Raw genomic sequence first — 17,289 nt, 5'->3', positions numbered from 1 at the left:
CAGTATCCTGGTCAGGTGGCTGTGAGCCGCACTCCCAGGTCCTCCAGGAGGAAGGGTGCGGGGGCCTGGGAGGCAGAATGTTCAGGACTAGGGTGCAAACTTATCCCAAGCCTCTGTGCTCTGCTGAGATGAGTAAAGCTTCTGTGTGCACATCTGGGGGTGCCCAGCCTCTGGCTCTGCATCCCACAGGCTTCCTGGCCCTGGAAGGTCTTTGTGTACGCCACAGGGCATGAAAGTGATGTGTTTGTTGGGGTTCCCGCATCTGAGGCAAAGAAGGTACCCCGAAGGCAACTTTCCACTTGCCCCTCGATACTGAGAGCTCGGCCCCACCCCTCACATGACCCAGGTCAGCTCCTTGCATTGAACTTACACCTTACTGCTCACCTGGCTCCATCTGGGTTTGGCCCAAGGGGCAGCTTCCCTAGGTTTGGATAAGCCTGCCTCCTCTCTCACCCCTCCATGCCTAGATGATGACAGCTTCCTGCAGGCACTGGCCACCCTCTCTTCTCCACACTCCACTGAAAGCAGCTCCTTAATGCACATTTCTGTGGGTCACCTGCTCCCTGGCTAGGAAGGCCATAAAGTCCTAATATCAACATGTTGCCAGAATAGCAAATGTGCCTTAGTACCCAATGATTCCTATGTGTGCTGTTGTCTAGATGTGGCTGGCACCTACTGGCCCTCACCAGAGAGGTGACTGTGTGCATGACCTTGACCCTGGATCTGACTCTGGTCCTAAGCTAACAAGGACATGTGCGAGTGGACCCCGATCTACTTTCTTACTGTCACGTCACACCCCTGTGGCCTCCATACATGTGAAGAGGCTGTGCCTGCCCCTAGACACGCTACTGAAAGATGCACAGCTCCAACCAAGCTGTAAGCCCATCAACCCAGACATGGCCATCAATCCCAGAAGACTCACCTCCATCAACATAGAGTGACCAGAAGATGACCCGGTAGCCTTTGAGGACACCATTGAGGGTGCTCCGTGGGGGTTCTGACCACGAGATGACAGCCACATCAGAAGTGATAGACAGGGCTCGGACATTCTCAGGGGGCTGGCTGGGCACTGCAGAGGATGATGGGAATCAGCGGTCAGTCAGTTAGGGTACGGGTGACAATATAGTGTCTCCTACTGGGTCCTGTTTCCTGATCACAGGGACGTAGAGTTAGACAAGTGGGCGGACTGTCTGACTCGGAGTTGGACGGCCGTTCAAGTCTCCTCTGATTCAGTCAGAGGCAGCTAGATCCTTCTCTAGTCTCATCCCCTGCTTTCTGGGGGCAAGGTGGTTCTGGTTCTGGTAGGTTCTGGAGAAGCGGACAAACTTGGGCATCATCTTCGCAACTCTTTAGTAGGCCATGGAAGTCAGAGAGCCCACAAGATAAATATGGTGGCCTGGGAGTCCAGTCAAGGCCCAGGGTGGTGGCTGAAACTCAGTGTCTTAGCTAAGAGCTGCCATGCCCTGGGTGCTCACCGACCATAGCTGGGTTTGGACCCAGGCCTGGCCTGGGGGTTTCCTGTGTTCTGAGGCTGGGCTGAAGGGAAAGTGAAGAAGAAAGAGGGACCTCAATGGACCCCGGTACAGGGTTGGAAAGTTCCCACGGGGCCACCAGGACTTCTGGACCAATTATCTTTTGTCTCATCTCCACCTAAGAGCATGCCTAAATGCCTGGATGTCCCGAAGCCACAGTGTGAGAGCAGCTTGGGTGTCTGCCTGCCCTTGAGTCTCTCTGACATCTCCTTCCGTGGTTCCCAAGGGCCCTGCCTTGGGTTAACTGCTGGCCTCTTGCCCTTTCTCACAGTGGGAGCAAAGTACCAGGAGTCATCTCTGCTAAGAGGAAGCACAGTGACACTGGTGCTGGCTTCCGAGGAGCCCAGGACAGAAGGAAAGAGGAAGCCTGCTCTGCCATGAATGGGAGAAAGGAGGCAGAGGCTGGAGGGAAGGTAATTAGATCCCGTTGCCCCACAAGAGGCAACTCTAATTTTTATGAGCATTTAAATGATAATACATCATCCTAACGATCCTCTTTGAGAGTGATTATTGTTTCATATTACTTAGGTGTAAAAATATAAGCACCATGTAATTAGGGACCCAGTGTAATAAACTAATACAGATAGCCCGTTCGAACAAAATGAAGGTAATACAATTATGGGAAAGACACTCTTGCTAAGGCAGGGGCCCTTGACTACCCCAGGAGGAGTGCTAATATTGCCAGAAAACGATCAGGATCTGACAGGCTAACGAGGGCCTTAATTAAGTATGAAAAACTGCCGAGCAAATGCATGTGGAAACTTTCTTCCAGTCTCCTCCTTTGTTTTGAAAAGGACTCCGCAGCCCGTGCTGAGCCCTCCCTAGTGGAAACTCCAAGGGCCCTGTCTGTGCAAGAGAGGCTATCCTTCTCTCAGGTCCTTGCCTGGACTGCCTGAGGGATGAGGGATGAAGGATGAAGGAGTTTAGGGTTGGGCGGGATGGCCTGGGCTCTGGGTTTGGACAGCTGGCTCCAGACAGACCTTCCTGGGGACACTTGCTCCCGCGCACAGGGGAAGCAGGTGGGACGGCTTGGGGTGATCTAGCTTGGATAGTCATCGTGGCTGTTATGTGACTAGGTAGGAAACCCAGTTGCTGCCAGCCTTTGCGGCACTCTGGGAATTCTGACCCAGCTGTGGGTCTCACTGATACGCCACGAACCACACATGGCGGCAGTGACTCCCCATTATCATCACCTTGGGGGGGGTCTCTGCTACACAGAGCTCTAGGGTCCAGTGGACACTGACAGGCTTCCACGGACTTCCGTGGAGACTCCTGAGCTAGGGCACTGCTTGGATCGATATTCCAGCCTGAAGAATGACAATCTGGTGTTCATCTGACCAGCCATGTCCCTAGCCAGTGGTCTTCAGGTCGGGGAGAAGTTTGGGGCCTGGGGGGGGGGCAGTGTGGCTGTTCCTACAGGCTCTCTGCACCTCGCCTGCTCTCTGTCAGCCTTTCCTCTCTCAGAGCTGGGGTCTTCCCCATCCCAAAGCTCAGCCGTACCTTACAACAATGAGACAGGATCTGGGGATGGAGCCTGGAAATCAGGATTTGAAAACCCCAGACAGTGGCTACTTTTAGCCCAGGTTCAGAACAGCAGAGATGAGCTTCTCCAGGGTTTCTGGCTCCCTCTCAGTGGGGACTGAACTTCCAGAGAGGAAGAGGAGGCGAGGGCCCCCCTTAGCTGAAGGCCTGGCTCTCCGGGTCTGGAATGCTCGGAGTTTGTCAGTTCCATGCAACAAGGGCATCGCACCTTCCTTCTTCTGGGTGAAGTAGACTCAAGATCCAGGCGGTTTTTACTCTGTCCCCCACTTTCTATTGGGGTGTATGAGGAAGCTGTGAAGACTCTTCTGCATCTTCTTTAGTCTGCTTTCTAGGGATGTGGGGTGGCAGGTGGCTGCCTGGGTCCTCCCCTAGAGGAATCAAGACCCTATCTCCTATCTCAACCCGATGCAGGGTCAGGCAAGAGCTGTCATCTTTCCTGTTTGTGGACAGGGGCCATGCTCCTGTTTTCCCCCAACTCTGGAGAATACAGCCTCTTCCTTTACTATCAGACTGCGTGGGAGCTTTTCTAGTTATCAGGGTGATAAGATTTATCTATTGATTTTGAGACAGGGCCTTACTGTGTCTCTCTCTGCTGGACCTGGAAATCACTATGTAGACAAGGATGGCTTTGATTTCACAGAGCTCTACCTGCCTCTGACTCCCAGGTGCTGGGACTAAAGATGTGTGCCATCTTGTCCAGCAGATCGTTTTTAAGAACCAGCCTCTACATTCTTCTGCCATATGGTTGCTAGGGTTTCTTAACTCCGTGGTCTCGTCTCACACCCTTAGAGCATATGGGGGACTCATTGCAGCCTAGAAATACAAGGGTAACTTAGCTCTTCTACATTTTTTTTCAAGGAGAAACTGGGCCCAGAATGAGAGGAAAGCTTGGTCAGAGAGGAGCTAGGAAGGAGAGAGATACGGGCATGGGAAGATGTGGATAGACAGGCCAATGTCCTAAAGGTAGGCCAAAGACAGAGCATCAGCAAACGAGGGATAGACAGATGCCCCAGGCTGAGGCCATATTTGTAGAGTGGACCAAGGCCCCTTGAGAGCCAATGGGTAAGAGGAGATGGAGGTGGCAAGTGTGTTTGTTAGTGCTTTGCTTTGTTTCTGTCTGTTTGTTTGTCAGTTTGACACAAGCTAGAGTCACCTGGGAATAAGGAACTACAATTGAGAAATTCTCTCCCTCAGTTTGGCCAGTAAGCAGGTTGGTGGAGCATTTCCCTAATTAGCGGTTGATGTGGGAGGAGCCAAGCCACTATGGGCGGGGCCACCTTTGGGCAGGCAGAGCAAGTCATGGAGAGAAAGGCAGGAAGCAACATTCCTCCATGGCCTCTGCTTCAGCTCATGCCCTGGGACCCTGCCTTGAGTTCTTTCCTCGACCTCCCTCAGTGATGGACGGTGTCCTGAAAGTTTAAGGTGCAATAACCCCCCTTTCACCCTCAAGTTGCTTTTGGCCAGTGTTTTATCACGGCAGTAGAAAACGAACAAGAACACACAGGAAGCTCATGCTGCCCACAGGATCAGTGTAGGTCCAGGCCCTGCGGGGTCCCCCTGCTCCCAACCTTGTGGCTGCCCTCACCATCCTCCAAGGTGGTGGCATTGATCTCACTGGATGAGGGCCCAGTGCCTGCCCGGTTGAAGGCTTGAACCACCACGCCATACTGAGCAAACTTCTTGAGGTTATCCAGGGTGTAGACCTCACTGTCGCCGGTGGCCTTCATCTCCACGATGCTGTACTGCCCATTGCTGCCAGGGCTGTTCTCCCTGTAGCCAATCTGGTACCCCCGGATGACTCCATTCTGCAGCTCCTTCTTTGGTGCCTGTGGGCCAGGGTAAGGGCGAAAGAAGAAGACACAGTGACACTCGGATGTCTTTGTTCTTTGAGCCAAGGATACATCATTACTCTGTGCCCAGCCATTGGACGGTTCCCATTTCACCCGGATTGAACTCTCAGGACCTTGTCATGGCTACCTGGCCCTCCGTGGCCATGATACTCGGGTGCTGACGTCTCTTCTCACACAGCCTTCTATGCTGCTGTTGTCACGACCTCGACCTGTGTAGCTGGTATGTGTTTGGTGTATGTCACCATGTCACGACTGTCTCCACTCTGGTCCCTCTCCTCTGTCGTGCCCTTGAGGAAAGGCCACTTTCTTTATGAGACAGCCCTTAGCTGTTAGTAGGTTGTTCTGGTTTCATATTTTTTTTTTATCTTGAATTCTGACATTCCATAGAATTTACTTATGCATTTGAACATCTGCCCCAGTAGAACCTAATGTCAGGAAGTTGAGGTGTACTGACTCTTCTTACTGTTGTATCTCTGTGTCTATAATGGTGTCTGGCATAGAGTGGGCCCTGAGTACACACTCAGTGTACATGTATGAATAAGTGGGGCTACTAACTGGATGCTCAGGGGCCTAGAAGAATTGGAATCTCAGACAAAAGTGATCCGAGGGAGAGAGATGTAAACAATTTAAATAAAAGAAAGTGCCCTGTGCGCCCTGGGATGATCATTACTGATAAAAATAATGTGGGAAAATTAGTTCCCTGCTGGCAGAAATGTTAAGTAGTAGAAAAGCAGTTCAAATAATCTGGCTGCTTGAGAAACATTATCATATGATCCATGTGATCATATAATTTTTCTGGGTATAAACCCCAAAGGACTGAAAGCAGGAACTCTGCTTTATTTACAAGAGATGAATGGATCAATGGGATGTGGTATATCCATACAGTGGCATATTATGCAGCCAGTGAAAGGAGTGGCATAGGTTATTGAATAGATGAACTCAGATCTTGCACTGTGTCAAGTAAGCCACTCACAAAAGACAGGCACCATAATGTTCCCATTTCAGAGGGCTCTGGAGTAGGCAAAGTCACAGAAATAGAAAGCAGAAGCTTTGGGGGTGGGGTGAGAGGAGGGGTTAAGGGCACAGAATTCAGTTGAGGTAATGGACAGAAATTAAAAGTGGTGGTGGCTACCCAGCTCTATGAATGTGCTAATAGGCACTGAGCTGTATTTTTAAGTTAAAAGTTGGTGTGTGTTTGGGCTTGCACATGTGTATGTGAGGGTAATGTGCATATGTAGAGGCCTTAGATTGATGTCCGTGACTTCTTCCACTGTTCTCTACCTTATTTTTGAGATAAGACCTCTCATTGGTTGTTCTGGCACTTCCTTTGTTTTGGCTGGACCCAGGGTCCTCCTGTCTCTGTCCCCCAGTAGTGAGGTTGCAGATGCATTTGAGTGCCAGGCTTTTATGTGACTTTGGAGATCTGAGCTCAGGTCTTCATATTTGCCCAACAGAGGCACATTACCCTCTGAGCCAGCTCCCCACCCTCCTGGACAACATTCTTAAATATGGCTACAAGGTGTATATTTTATACTAGAGAACTCCCAAAGATAAAAAGCAAAGCACAAACAAAGAGTGCTTGACATTGCCTGGTCCAGATCCCTTGGGAACAGGCTGGGTTCTCCAGACACAGTGGACAGGAGTGGAGGTGTGATGAGGGTAGAGGGCCGCGGGCAGCCTATAGATGAAAGATCTGAGATGTCAACGGGGTGCTGGTGAGAATGAAGAACCGATGCCAGAGGGCCAGAAGAACAGAGCAGAGAATATTCTAGAGGTATGACTCCATGCTGGGAAATGTTCTCATCCCAGGCTTGAGTCCTGACGCAAACTGCTACACACAGTCATGCACACATACAGGCATCTTGAGAGAAGACAGACACATGAGCATCAGTACATGGCAGGATCTTATACAAGCCTGCCCCATACACACACACACACACACACACACACACACACACACACACACACACATGGCTGTGTGATCCATGCCTGTGAAGTGCTATGAACATGTGCTCACATCCTCCCAAACACATATCCTAATCCCCGCCTGCCCAAGGCCAGATACAGTTAAAGCCTCAAATAGAAACTGGCTTCTTTAGTGACAGGGCTCTCCCATCTTTAAATTGAGATAGAACAGTCACCTCTGTGCATATAAAATCAGCTAGAACCAGAGTTTTGAAGACAACGAAGTTAATTTAAAAGCCCACTTTTATTGTACAAAAAAATAGTGAGATAAAAACAATTAAGTTTTTAAAACAGCTCCACTGTTTCTTTTAATTCAATGAATGTTTTAAATGAGTTGCATTTTAAGATCACTGTTAACTCAATAAAATTAAGTTTTTAATTTAACATAATTGCTTTGAACTCACTAAATAGGTGTGTGTGTGTGTGTGTGTGTGTGTGTGTGTGTGTGTTTAATTGACTTGACTTTTTGCTATTGCCTGAATCATTTTCTCTCTTCACTTGGGCAGCTCTGCACACTAGCCTGCCCACTACTACTGCAAACGAGTAGATCTCTGCATCTGGGGCTTGTACATACTCATGCACACACTTAGATGTCTATTGGAAGGACATACTCATCTTCAAGAGCACAAAACACCATTCCAACACTGCATACGTGCTGCTACTGCATGCATACACAGCCACATAATTATACAATGCCACCCTACCTTACACATCCAGGACTACCCCTGCACATATCACCTACAGATGTCTGAACCACGTTAGACACCTATATACTTGACCCAGGGCTACCTATGTCTGGTTATATCTCTGTGCATATAACCCAGGCTATCTATACCACAATAGACACCTATGCACGTGATCCAGGGCCATCTATGCCATGATATATGCTTGTACATAAGACCACAGCCACATACAATGTCAGAGACCCTGGGCAAACACTCATGTTCCCCTGATGTGTACACACACACACACACACACACACACACACACACACACACACACTCACTCACTTTCTCTCTCATCACAGATTTATACAAATCTTAACATAGTTTTCCCTCCCTCTCTCTCTCTGTCACTCACTTTTTTCTCTTTTTCTTCCCTTTCTTTCTCCCCACATCTCCCTCCCTTCCAAACATGCACACTCGGGATTTAAATCAATCTTAACAATATTTCTCTGAAGCATTAAGAAATCAATAGGGCTGATTGCAAATTTATATCATAAAGCAGGGGTGATCCATCTCACAGAGAGTCTTAAAGCGAAGTGACTTATCTTTCAAGTGAATCTTTATTTTTCATTAATCTGTTCTCAGTGTGAAAAAAAAAATCCCCACGAGAAGTCAGTCCCCAAATTTATTGACTTGCTGGCTCATTCTGAAGTTCTAACTTTCTAATCAATTTTATTTTTCATTATGAGACTTTGGAGAAATAAATTTGATTCTAAATTTTTATCGACCTCTGGGTCAGCGCTTTGTAGCAAATGCCTCGGTGTTTTACATAGTTCTCTGGCTCCACCTCTGGGCTCCTCTATGTAGTCCCAAGAAATGAGTTCAAAACTAAGATGCTGACAAGATGGGGGGGGGGGTGGACTTTCTCCTTCAGCATCTGGAGAAAGCTCTGGAACCCAGATATGAATTTAGAGGGCTTTTTGTAGAGGGGTGTTGTGAGGCATTTCTTTCTTCCTTCCTTCCTTCCTTTCTTTCTTTCTTTCGAGACATAATCTCTCTGTGTTATCTTGTTGTTCTGGACTCACTTTGTAGACCAGGCTGGCCTTGAACTCACAGCGATCCGCCTGCCTCTGCCTCTCAAGTGCTGGGACTAAAGGCGTGCGCCACCACGCCCGGCAGGATTTCTAAGATGAGATTAGTGGAGATGGGAGAACCATCCTGAATGTGAGGGGCTCCATTCGTGGGTGTCCCTCCTGAATGAAAAGGAGAAAGCGCGTTTGCCGACTGTGCACACTACCTTCTGTGACTTCTCCACCACGGCGGGCTGAACCCTTAAACTGTGAGCCCAAATTCAGCCTTCTGTCCTTAAGTTGCTGTTGTCAATTATTTTTAAGCACAGCAACAAGAAAAGCAGCGGATATAAGACACCAGTTAGTATCACAGCTTCTGGCTATTTTCTCTGGGAAAGGAAGAGACTAGGCTGTTCCTGCTGTGTGAGTGTGCACACACAGGTGGCCATGGCCATCACATGAAAAATATCTAGACCCGTCTCACATTCTTCCATGTTCAAACTGACACTCTCAAAGAGTCCAGGTAGAGGGCTAATGCCACTTGGATTTTCTGGTTAGGAGTTAGGAAGAGAACAGAACATTGGAAAACCGATTGCTCACGGAGATGGAGCTACCCCAAGGTCATTCTCAAGACTGGAATGCACCTAGAGGACCAATGTCAGCTCCAAAGAAGCTCTTTGTCCCAGAACTCTGGTCATTATGCTGCAGTGGAGGGAGGTGGGTCTGGGAGTCCAGTCTATGTGCTGTGGTCTCTGTCTTACACATGAGCAACTGCAGGTAAATCACCCTGAATTTTGACACCTTTAGCCTCCTTGGCTGAATGTTGATGAAAGTACCTTTTTGCTCCCCCACAAGAGTAGAGAGAGAGAGAGAGAGAGAGGGCCAGATGAGTTGTGTAGGAACAAGCTCTGAGGACTGGATGCTGCAGAGTTGCAAGAAGGCATGGACTCACTAGTCATCTGTGCATGTGGAAGGACAGGAAACAGCCAGAGCTCCCCAGAGCACCCCAACTTTGGTTCTGCTCATCTCTTGGCTCATCAGTGGAATTTCCTCTAAGACACCCTTAAGTGGCAGCTGCCTCAGCTACCTGAGTTCCAGCCTCTTGCCCTGGCTGCAATGCACACTGTCACTGATCTCTTTTCTCTGACACTTTCCCAGGCCTAGAAGGCAAGCTGGTGTTTTTCAGTACATTAAAAACAATCCTGGAAAGTCGGGTATGGTGGCACACGCCTTTAATCCCAGCACTTGGGAGGCAGAGGCAGGTGGATCAATGTGAGTTCAAGGCCAACCTGGTCTACAAAGTGAGTCTAGGACAGCCAGGGCTACACAGAGAAACCCTGTCTTGAAAAATCAAAAGGAAAAAAACCAATTCTGGGTTGGAGAGATGGCTCAGTGGGTAAAGGCACTTGCTGCTAAATTTGATGGTTTGAATTGTATCTAAAGGACCCAAGTGGTAGAAGAGAACTGATTTCTTTCTACAAGTTGTTTTCTGACCCCTGCTCTCTGCCCATGTGCTGTGGGACACATGGCTATGCATGGATGTACATACACACACACACACACACACACACACACACACACACACACACACACACCACTCCTCTCTGGTTTTACCCTAATACTCTAGAAGAAGAAATTTGATTTGCACAAGATTAAACTCAGTTCCTATTCTTTAATACCACATTGGGTTTAAGGATGGACTGGTAGGTAGGCAGAACCACACTGGCACTGTTAATTTTATCTCATCCCAGGTACGGTCCTTGGGCAGACAGCCAGGGTGAAAGGGAGCAAGGAGTGAGAAGGGACCTTCCCTTTACATTCATCTCCTCACGTCCTCCAAATGTCACTAGGACTAGTGAGAAAATAGGCATGGGTATTGTATGAAAATAGACCAAGGAGCCTGCCGGATTCACAGGTGGATCGAAGGGGGGCAGGCAAGATGGCGTCTCACTTACCTTCCAGGTGACTTGGATGCTCTGTGAAGTCACGGGTTGTAAGGTGACATCCATAGGTGGCCCATCAGGAGCTGGGGACACAGAAGAAGCAACACTGAGTCACGCAGATGACAGAGTTGGAAGCTGATTATCAGAGTGGGACCTGGTAGCTTTAACTTTACGATCATTTGTAACACTGTACACATATGTCTTAGAAATGTTTCTGTATCATTTTGTTTCACAATAGCACACATAAGAAAATACAGCAAGAGAAATCTTGTTTAATTTTTTAAATTAAAAATCGGAGGCTAGGTGAATACCTCACTCAGTAAAGTGATTTACAACTCTGAGGACCCGCGTTCCGTTCCCAGATCCCGTGTAAAAAACCTGAGTGTAGTGATGAGCACTAGTAACTCCAACACCAGGCGGGCCTCACACACTCACATATATACACACTGTGACAAAGGTCACTGGCTCAGGGGACTCAGACTCCTTGCTTTGTAGAGCCAGTATTTCTTTCCCACATAGGCTAGAGCCAGGGAAAGCAAGGCAGGACCATGGACAGCTCCCCCAAAGCCAAGAGGGGGGAAAAATAGCAAAACAAAAACAATCCCTTAGAAACTCTGGTCTCTATGAGTCATAAAATGCATTTCTGGATCTGTCCTCTCTATTCTTTCCAAATTATAAGCTCACTGTGAATGGACAGGGTTGGTGGCGGCCCCTGGTGTCCGTGAGTCCCAAGACCTTGGGCAGTGGGGGCAGAGGAGGACAGGATAGGTGCTCACCAGCCTCTTCTGTGCTGATGGTCAGCTCCTTGCTTGGCTCGCTGCGGCCAATCTTGTTGAAGGAGTACATGCGGATGCTGTACACAGATGCTGGGTGCAAGTCCACGATATTGGCCTGGTTGATGGTTGGGGAGATGTTGCGTGTGGACTGCTTAAAGTCCCAGGTATCTGTAAGAGAGACAGCCATTTATTTCAAAGCGCAGCCTTGCAAACTCTGGGACCTGGTCCCACCTGGCCTCAAGTATCATCAGCCTATCCCAGATCCAGCTTGGATGCCAGGGGGATCCAGCTTGCATCGACAGCAGCAGGGATGGGGTGGGCAACCTTAATATCACAGGGACTATAAAGGGTCCATTAGAAGAAGCTCCAGTGTGGGAGAAGCTATTTTGTCCTGGGCAGAGTGTGAGATAAACTAAAGACAGGGCCAGACAAGATGCTTTCTAATGTCCACTAAGGCCACAACTTATTCACTATCCCTGGGGTCTTATGGGCGGTGCCTTTCTTATTGCATCTTTTGGTACATCTGAGGGTTACCATTCTGACTGCGAGATACCCATTCACCCAGTGTCTGTATGAGGAAGGGGACTCGAGGACTCCTCCCCCTTCCTCCTGCTCTCTGCTTCTGTATCTCCCTTCCTTGCGCACCTGTGAGGTGATCTGAGAGTTCTGTGTGAGTTTGGAGTGCACAGCCCAGCTCTACCCTCTTTCCTGTAGCAGCTACAAAAATGTTAAGGTATCAGAGTCATCAGAGTGAGTGCCAAGAAAAGGATTAATGTGTTCACAGTTCAAGTCATCCAAGGAGCCTGGCAGTCCGTTCCAGGGTGAACGTTTAGCAAAATTGTAGGACATGGACAATGCCAGATAAATGCAACTCAGAGATCCTGTGTCTGTGAACACTATGCATCTCCAGAGGAGCTCAGCCATTCACCCACGCTTGCTGTCCTTAAGGGGACTCTAGAAGACGAAGTGGGGCTGCAGCTACAGTGATGGCTGAACCCAAACCTTCCCAACCCAGAGTGCTTGATCAGGGGCCTTTTTTAAAAAAGCACTTTGGGAAGAAACGGCAAAGACCAAGGAAGCAAGATGATAGTGGGGCTTAAAGGTGGTCTCCAGGCATGTTCAGATACCCCCTGCTCATACTAACTCTGTGCTAGAAAAATCCACTGTGGCATACAGCATCCTGAAAAAGCCATAGTGGAAAAGGGGGAAGCTACATCTCTACAGTTTGATTCTGAAGGCTGGGAAGGAGGCTACAGCTGCAGGCAGATTTTAAGAGGACATTTTCATGCACGTGTGTATGTATGCATATGTGCCCCCAAACATGTTAGCATGCACGTGGAGGCCAGAAGACAACCTCCGTGTTCCTCAGATACTTTCTGTCATAGTTTTTTTTTCTTCCTTTTTTAAAGACAAGGGCTCTCACTGAACCCACGAGAACTTACTATTAGGTTAGACTGATTGCCTTGTGGGCCCCATGGATCCTCTGGTTGCTGCCTCCCCCAATGCTAGGTTGCAAGTGTGTGCCACTGAGCCTGACATTCTTTTTTTTTCCTTTTTTTTTTTTATTAATTTATTCTTGTTACATCTCAATGGTTATCCCATCCCTTGTATCCTCCCATTCTTCCCTCCCTTCCATTTTCCCCTTATTCCCCTCCCCTATGACTGTTCCTGAGGGGAATTACCTCCCCCTGTATATGCTCATAGGGTATCAAGTCTCTTCTTGGTAACCTGCTGTCCTTCCTCTGAGTGCCACCAGGTCTCCCCCTCCAGGGGACATGGTCAAAGGTGAGGCACCAGAGTATGTGAGAAAGTCATATCCCACTCTCCACTCTACTGTGGAGAATGTTCTGACCATTGGCTAGATCTGGGTAGGGGGAGCCTGACATTCTTATGTGGTGTCTGGGGATGGAACTCTGGTCCTCATGCTTGTTACCGAATGAGCTATCTCCCAGCCCTTAAGAAGACACTTAAAACTTTTATTACATTTAAACAAACAAACAAACAAAAATATATGCATGCATGTCTGTGTGTATGCATGTGTGCAAGCACACGTGCGCATGTGCACACACAATACAGGCCATCATGTGTGTATGGATGTTAAAGGTCAACTTGCAGGAGTTGGTTTTCTCTACTGTGTGTGGGTTCTGGGGACCAAAAGACCATCAGGCTTCTTGACAGTGTCTTTACTCACTGAGCTAGCTTGACAGTCCAAAGTACTTTACATACATACATACATACATACATACATACATACATACATACACACACACACATACATACATACGTATGTACACACATAGCCTGAATACATCAGAGTCCTAGACTTTCATTTCTGGTTAAATGAGGGCTTGATGCCTTTAAAAACACAGCTCTCAACTGCACAGGCTTAGCATCTGTGAAGGGCATCGGCCCAACTCCCGTCTGTAGTTTTGCATTTAATTCATTGGTTGCTGGAGCCAAACCAACAACATGGCAGGCTGTGGCTATTCAGAAACACATTATTTTCTTCTAGTCTTTAAAAACACCCCCAGCCACTCAGAGGGTCACTCTGTAGCTGACAGGTAAAGCCAGAATTGCAAATAACTGGCTCCTACCTGCCACGGACGTCTTTTTGATTTGGGATGGAACAGACTAGCCATGTGGAGGCAGGTGCTCGTGGCTCTGTATGTGGGGTTCTGGGAGCTGGTGCCAGCTCACAAATCACATTGGGTTTGCCTGTGTTTATGGGAGCGGGAAAATGATCAGAAGTCAGCGCATTCATTTTTGATGAGTGCAGGCAGAGGGAAGAGCCGCGTGGGATGTGTCTGAAAACAGGGGCCACAAAGAGGCACTGGCATCCACCAGGTCCCCGTGTGGTGCCAGGGGCAGTGGCGGATGACTTCAATATGTATCCTTGACTCCCTGTGCCTTCCTCTGAAGCCAGAGCTCTATCTCCTCTGCATAGGGGCCACTACATCACCGAGTCCCCACTTGGCCTGCCAATGAGCTCTACACCTGCCAGTCTCCCTTCCCCCCTTCTTCCTGAACCACTCCTGCTCCTCCCTTGGCTTTCTGAGGAAGCTCTTGAATGCTGCTTCTCTCTTGGGCCTGTTCTGCTGTCACCCTGTAGCTGCAGCATCCTTAGCCTACCACCAATGGACACTTTCTTCCAGGCTCCATCCTACGCCCTCCTCTCACACCACACACCCCCTCACACCCAGGCTTCTTAGGTGTTACTCTGGACTTCCCCTCTGTCTCCTTTACTACCAAATCTGATTGCTTTTTTCTTTTCTTTTTTTCTTTTTTTTTTTTTTTTTTTTGCTCTTGACTGTACGTGGGCCCTCTCCACCTATATCCCTAGCCCAGGCCAAATCATTGTTGCTATCTCTTGCTTTTCTCTCCTAGCCTTCTCTCCAGACAGTTGTGTGTGTCTCGTACCCTCTTTTACCTGTATGGGACCCTCACAGCTGCAATTCATTCTGCATATATGGCTGGGCCCCTCTCAAGGGCATGTACTGTACTTAGGCTCCCTTCAAAGTGCCAATCTGATCCTGCCATCTCTTCTCATGAAACTCTCCAATCCCTTTCCCTTGCTACTAGTGAAAGAAGTTTTACGGCAGGGCCAAGACCCTGTAGCCATGGCTCACGTGCATCTCCTCAGCCTCACGCCCAGGACTCTGAAACAGGAGCCATGTCTAAAGCTTTGGTTCTTAACCCTATTTTTCAAGTATTGACTTCCCAAAACCTGTCACTGGCTTTTAGGTGGAAGCCACTTCCTCTTGTCAGTTATTTGCAGTAGATTTGACCTTGTGTTCCCAAATCTTTTTTGTTTGTTTGTTTTTTGTTTTTGTTTTTTTTTCTGAGACAGGATTCTTTGTGTGGCCTTGGCTGTCCTGGGTTCGAACTCATGGAGATCCGCCTGCCTCTGCCTCCCAAGTGCTGGGATTAAAAGTGTGCACCACCATGGCCTGGCTCCCAAATCGTTTTTTATGTTGGTTGAAAACACCTCTCTCCTGGAGACCCCCTTCATGGCTAATGCATCCGAGTCATGTCTGGAGGGCTCTCCTGACTTTCCCGACTTGATCATGGCCGTCTCTCTGATGCTGAACAGCTGAGCTCAGGGGCCTATTTTCTTCTGTTCCCTTCTCAGTTCCTTGGGAGCATTGCACTGGTTTTCGTGAATATTGTCTCTTTTAATATTCCCTTTCATATGTGCCTGCCTTGCCCAGATTAACATATTTCATTAAGGGCTCTCTCTTCCTTTCTTCATCAAAGGGTTTATGATGCAAAATATTCTTCTTAAAAAACTAAGGAAGTGGCTGGGGTGATGGCCGTGCCTTCTGCTCAGAAGGCAGTTTTCTGGAAGGAACCTGGGCTGTGGCCGTTTTAGGCTACTTCATGGCAGAGGGCTCAGGGGAGGAATAGATGCCTCAAGGGGGGTACAGTGCAGTCTGTGTGCTTGATTTCCTCTTGCATTACAGCTCTGATGCTCACCCCCTGTGTGGAACTCTCTTGGTGGCTCAGAGGTTCCTGGGGTCACAGCAGCAACTGGCAACATCAGTACCAGCCGCACCCCAGTTCCCACAGAACAACACACTAAACCGCGTTAGCTCCTGCTGTGGGCCCAGCACAGTCTCCAAGCTGGCTTGCCCACCAGACAGCCTTCTGGGCTTTGAGAGCTATCCTCAGACAAGCCCATCCCTGCTCTGTGCTTGGTGAACAGAGGCAAACGTGGCATCTGCATTTTCCAGTGTGCGCAGCACCATCTGATAGATTTGTGTGGACGGTGCTATTTATCATTCAGCATTCATGTTTTATTACTCTACTGCCTGGGGCCGGGAAAAGACAGCACGAACACGATGGCTTAGAAAGGGCAGGCTGGGTAATTTCCCCTGGAAAATTAGCATGATGAGCAACGTGCCAGAAAACCTGGGCTGAGGTGCAGGGCATCGTGAACAGATGGTGGAGACCCAGCTTGGGTGTGGTTTGAGGCAAGAGGCAGAAGAGAAGGGGAACAGAGATACAGGAAAGAGAGCCATGGAAGGTTCCAGTGCACCAGGCTCTATATGAGGCGTTTCTACATATGTCAGCTTGTTCCTTCATTCACAGCTTCCCTGAGAATGAAGGATCCCTATCTCCATTTTGCAAAGAGATGCCAGAGGGTTAGGGCTAAGGCTTGGGAGCTTGCCTAGCATTCAAGAAGCCCTGGTTTACTTAATACCCAACACTGCAATGCAAAACAAAAGCAAGGAATCTGTTTGCTGTGTGTGGTTGGTGCACACTCACAATCTTAGCATTTAGGAGGCCGAGGCAGGAGGTTAGCAAGTTTGAGGATAGCCTGAGCTATATACAGAGAGTTCCAGGCCAGCCTGGCTTCAAGGCAAGATATTGTCTCAAAAGTCACCCTACCTTCTTAGAAAAATGAAGAGAGATGCTCAAAAGATGCTTAAAAAGACTTGCTAAATGCCACACAATTCTGATATCTAGTCACTCCAAGTCTGCAGTTTTAGGAATGACTGTCATCTCCCTATCCCACAGGTACAAAGAGGTGAACTTAGATATCACACACACACACACACACACACACACACACACACACGTCTACTTCCTTCTTTTGAGTCATCCTTCTGTTCCCTTGGATACAGTCCTCCAGTCTCATGTAATATGGTTAACAGTGAATTGCATCTGATTGGATACTGCTGTGTAATGGTTCTGAGAGTGTGTGTGAGTGTGTGCATGTGCGCGCACGCGCATGCCATTTGTGTTCCCTCTCCAAGGGCGATATTCTGCTTTTTAATTCATTCTCTTTTTCTACTACATGACTTTTGCGTGGTTCTGGGGGCAGTGGAAATATTGGCACTTGGTCCGTATGGCTGACTGACAGACATATATTTCAGGCTGTAAGTCCCACAGGGCTCTAAACTGCCACATGAAGTGTCTGAGTTATTGGGGGAGGGGATTACATTT

General features: G+C 48.4%; 1 protein-coding gene across 1 annotated transcript in view; it reads right to left on the bottom strand.

Annotated features, from left to right (window-relative positions):
• Window positions 1–17,289, bottom strand: part of DSCAML1 (DS cell adhesion molecule like 1) — a 314,580-nt gene that overhangs the window by 28,691 nt on the left and 268,600 nt on the right. The window contains exons 15-18 of the mRNA XM_084782627.1: window positions 11,344–11,511; window positions 10,580–10,650; window positions 4,660–4,900; window positions 923–1,069 (exon numbers count right to left, since the gene is read on the bottom strand). Of these exons, the coding sequence (XP_084638753.1) occupies window positions 923–1,069; window positions 4,660–4,900; window positions 10,580–10,650; window positions 11,344–11,511 (627 nt within the window). The remainder of the gene's footprint in view (window positions 1–922; window positions 1,070–4,659; window positions 4,901–10,579; window positions 10,651–11,343; window positions 11,512–17,289) is intronic.

Source organism: Acomys minous, assembly GCF_964271855.1.
Source record: "Acomys minous genome assembly, chromosome: 5".
NCBI classification, from domain to species: domain Eukaryota; kingdom Metazoa; phylum Chordata; class Mammalia; order Rodentia; family Muridae; genus Acomys; species Acomys minous.
The sequence above is the reverse complement of the archived record's forward strand: the minus strand, read 5'-3'. Positions and strand labels throughout refer to the sequence as shown.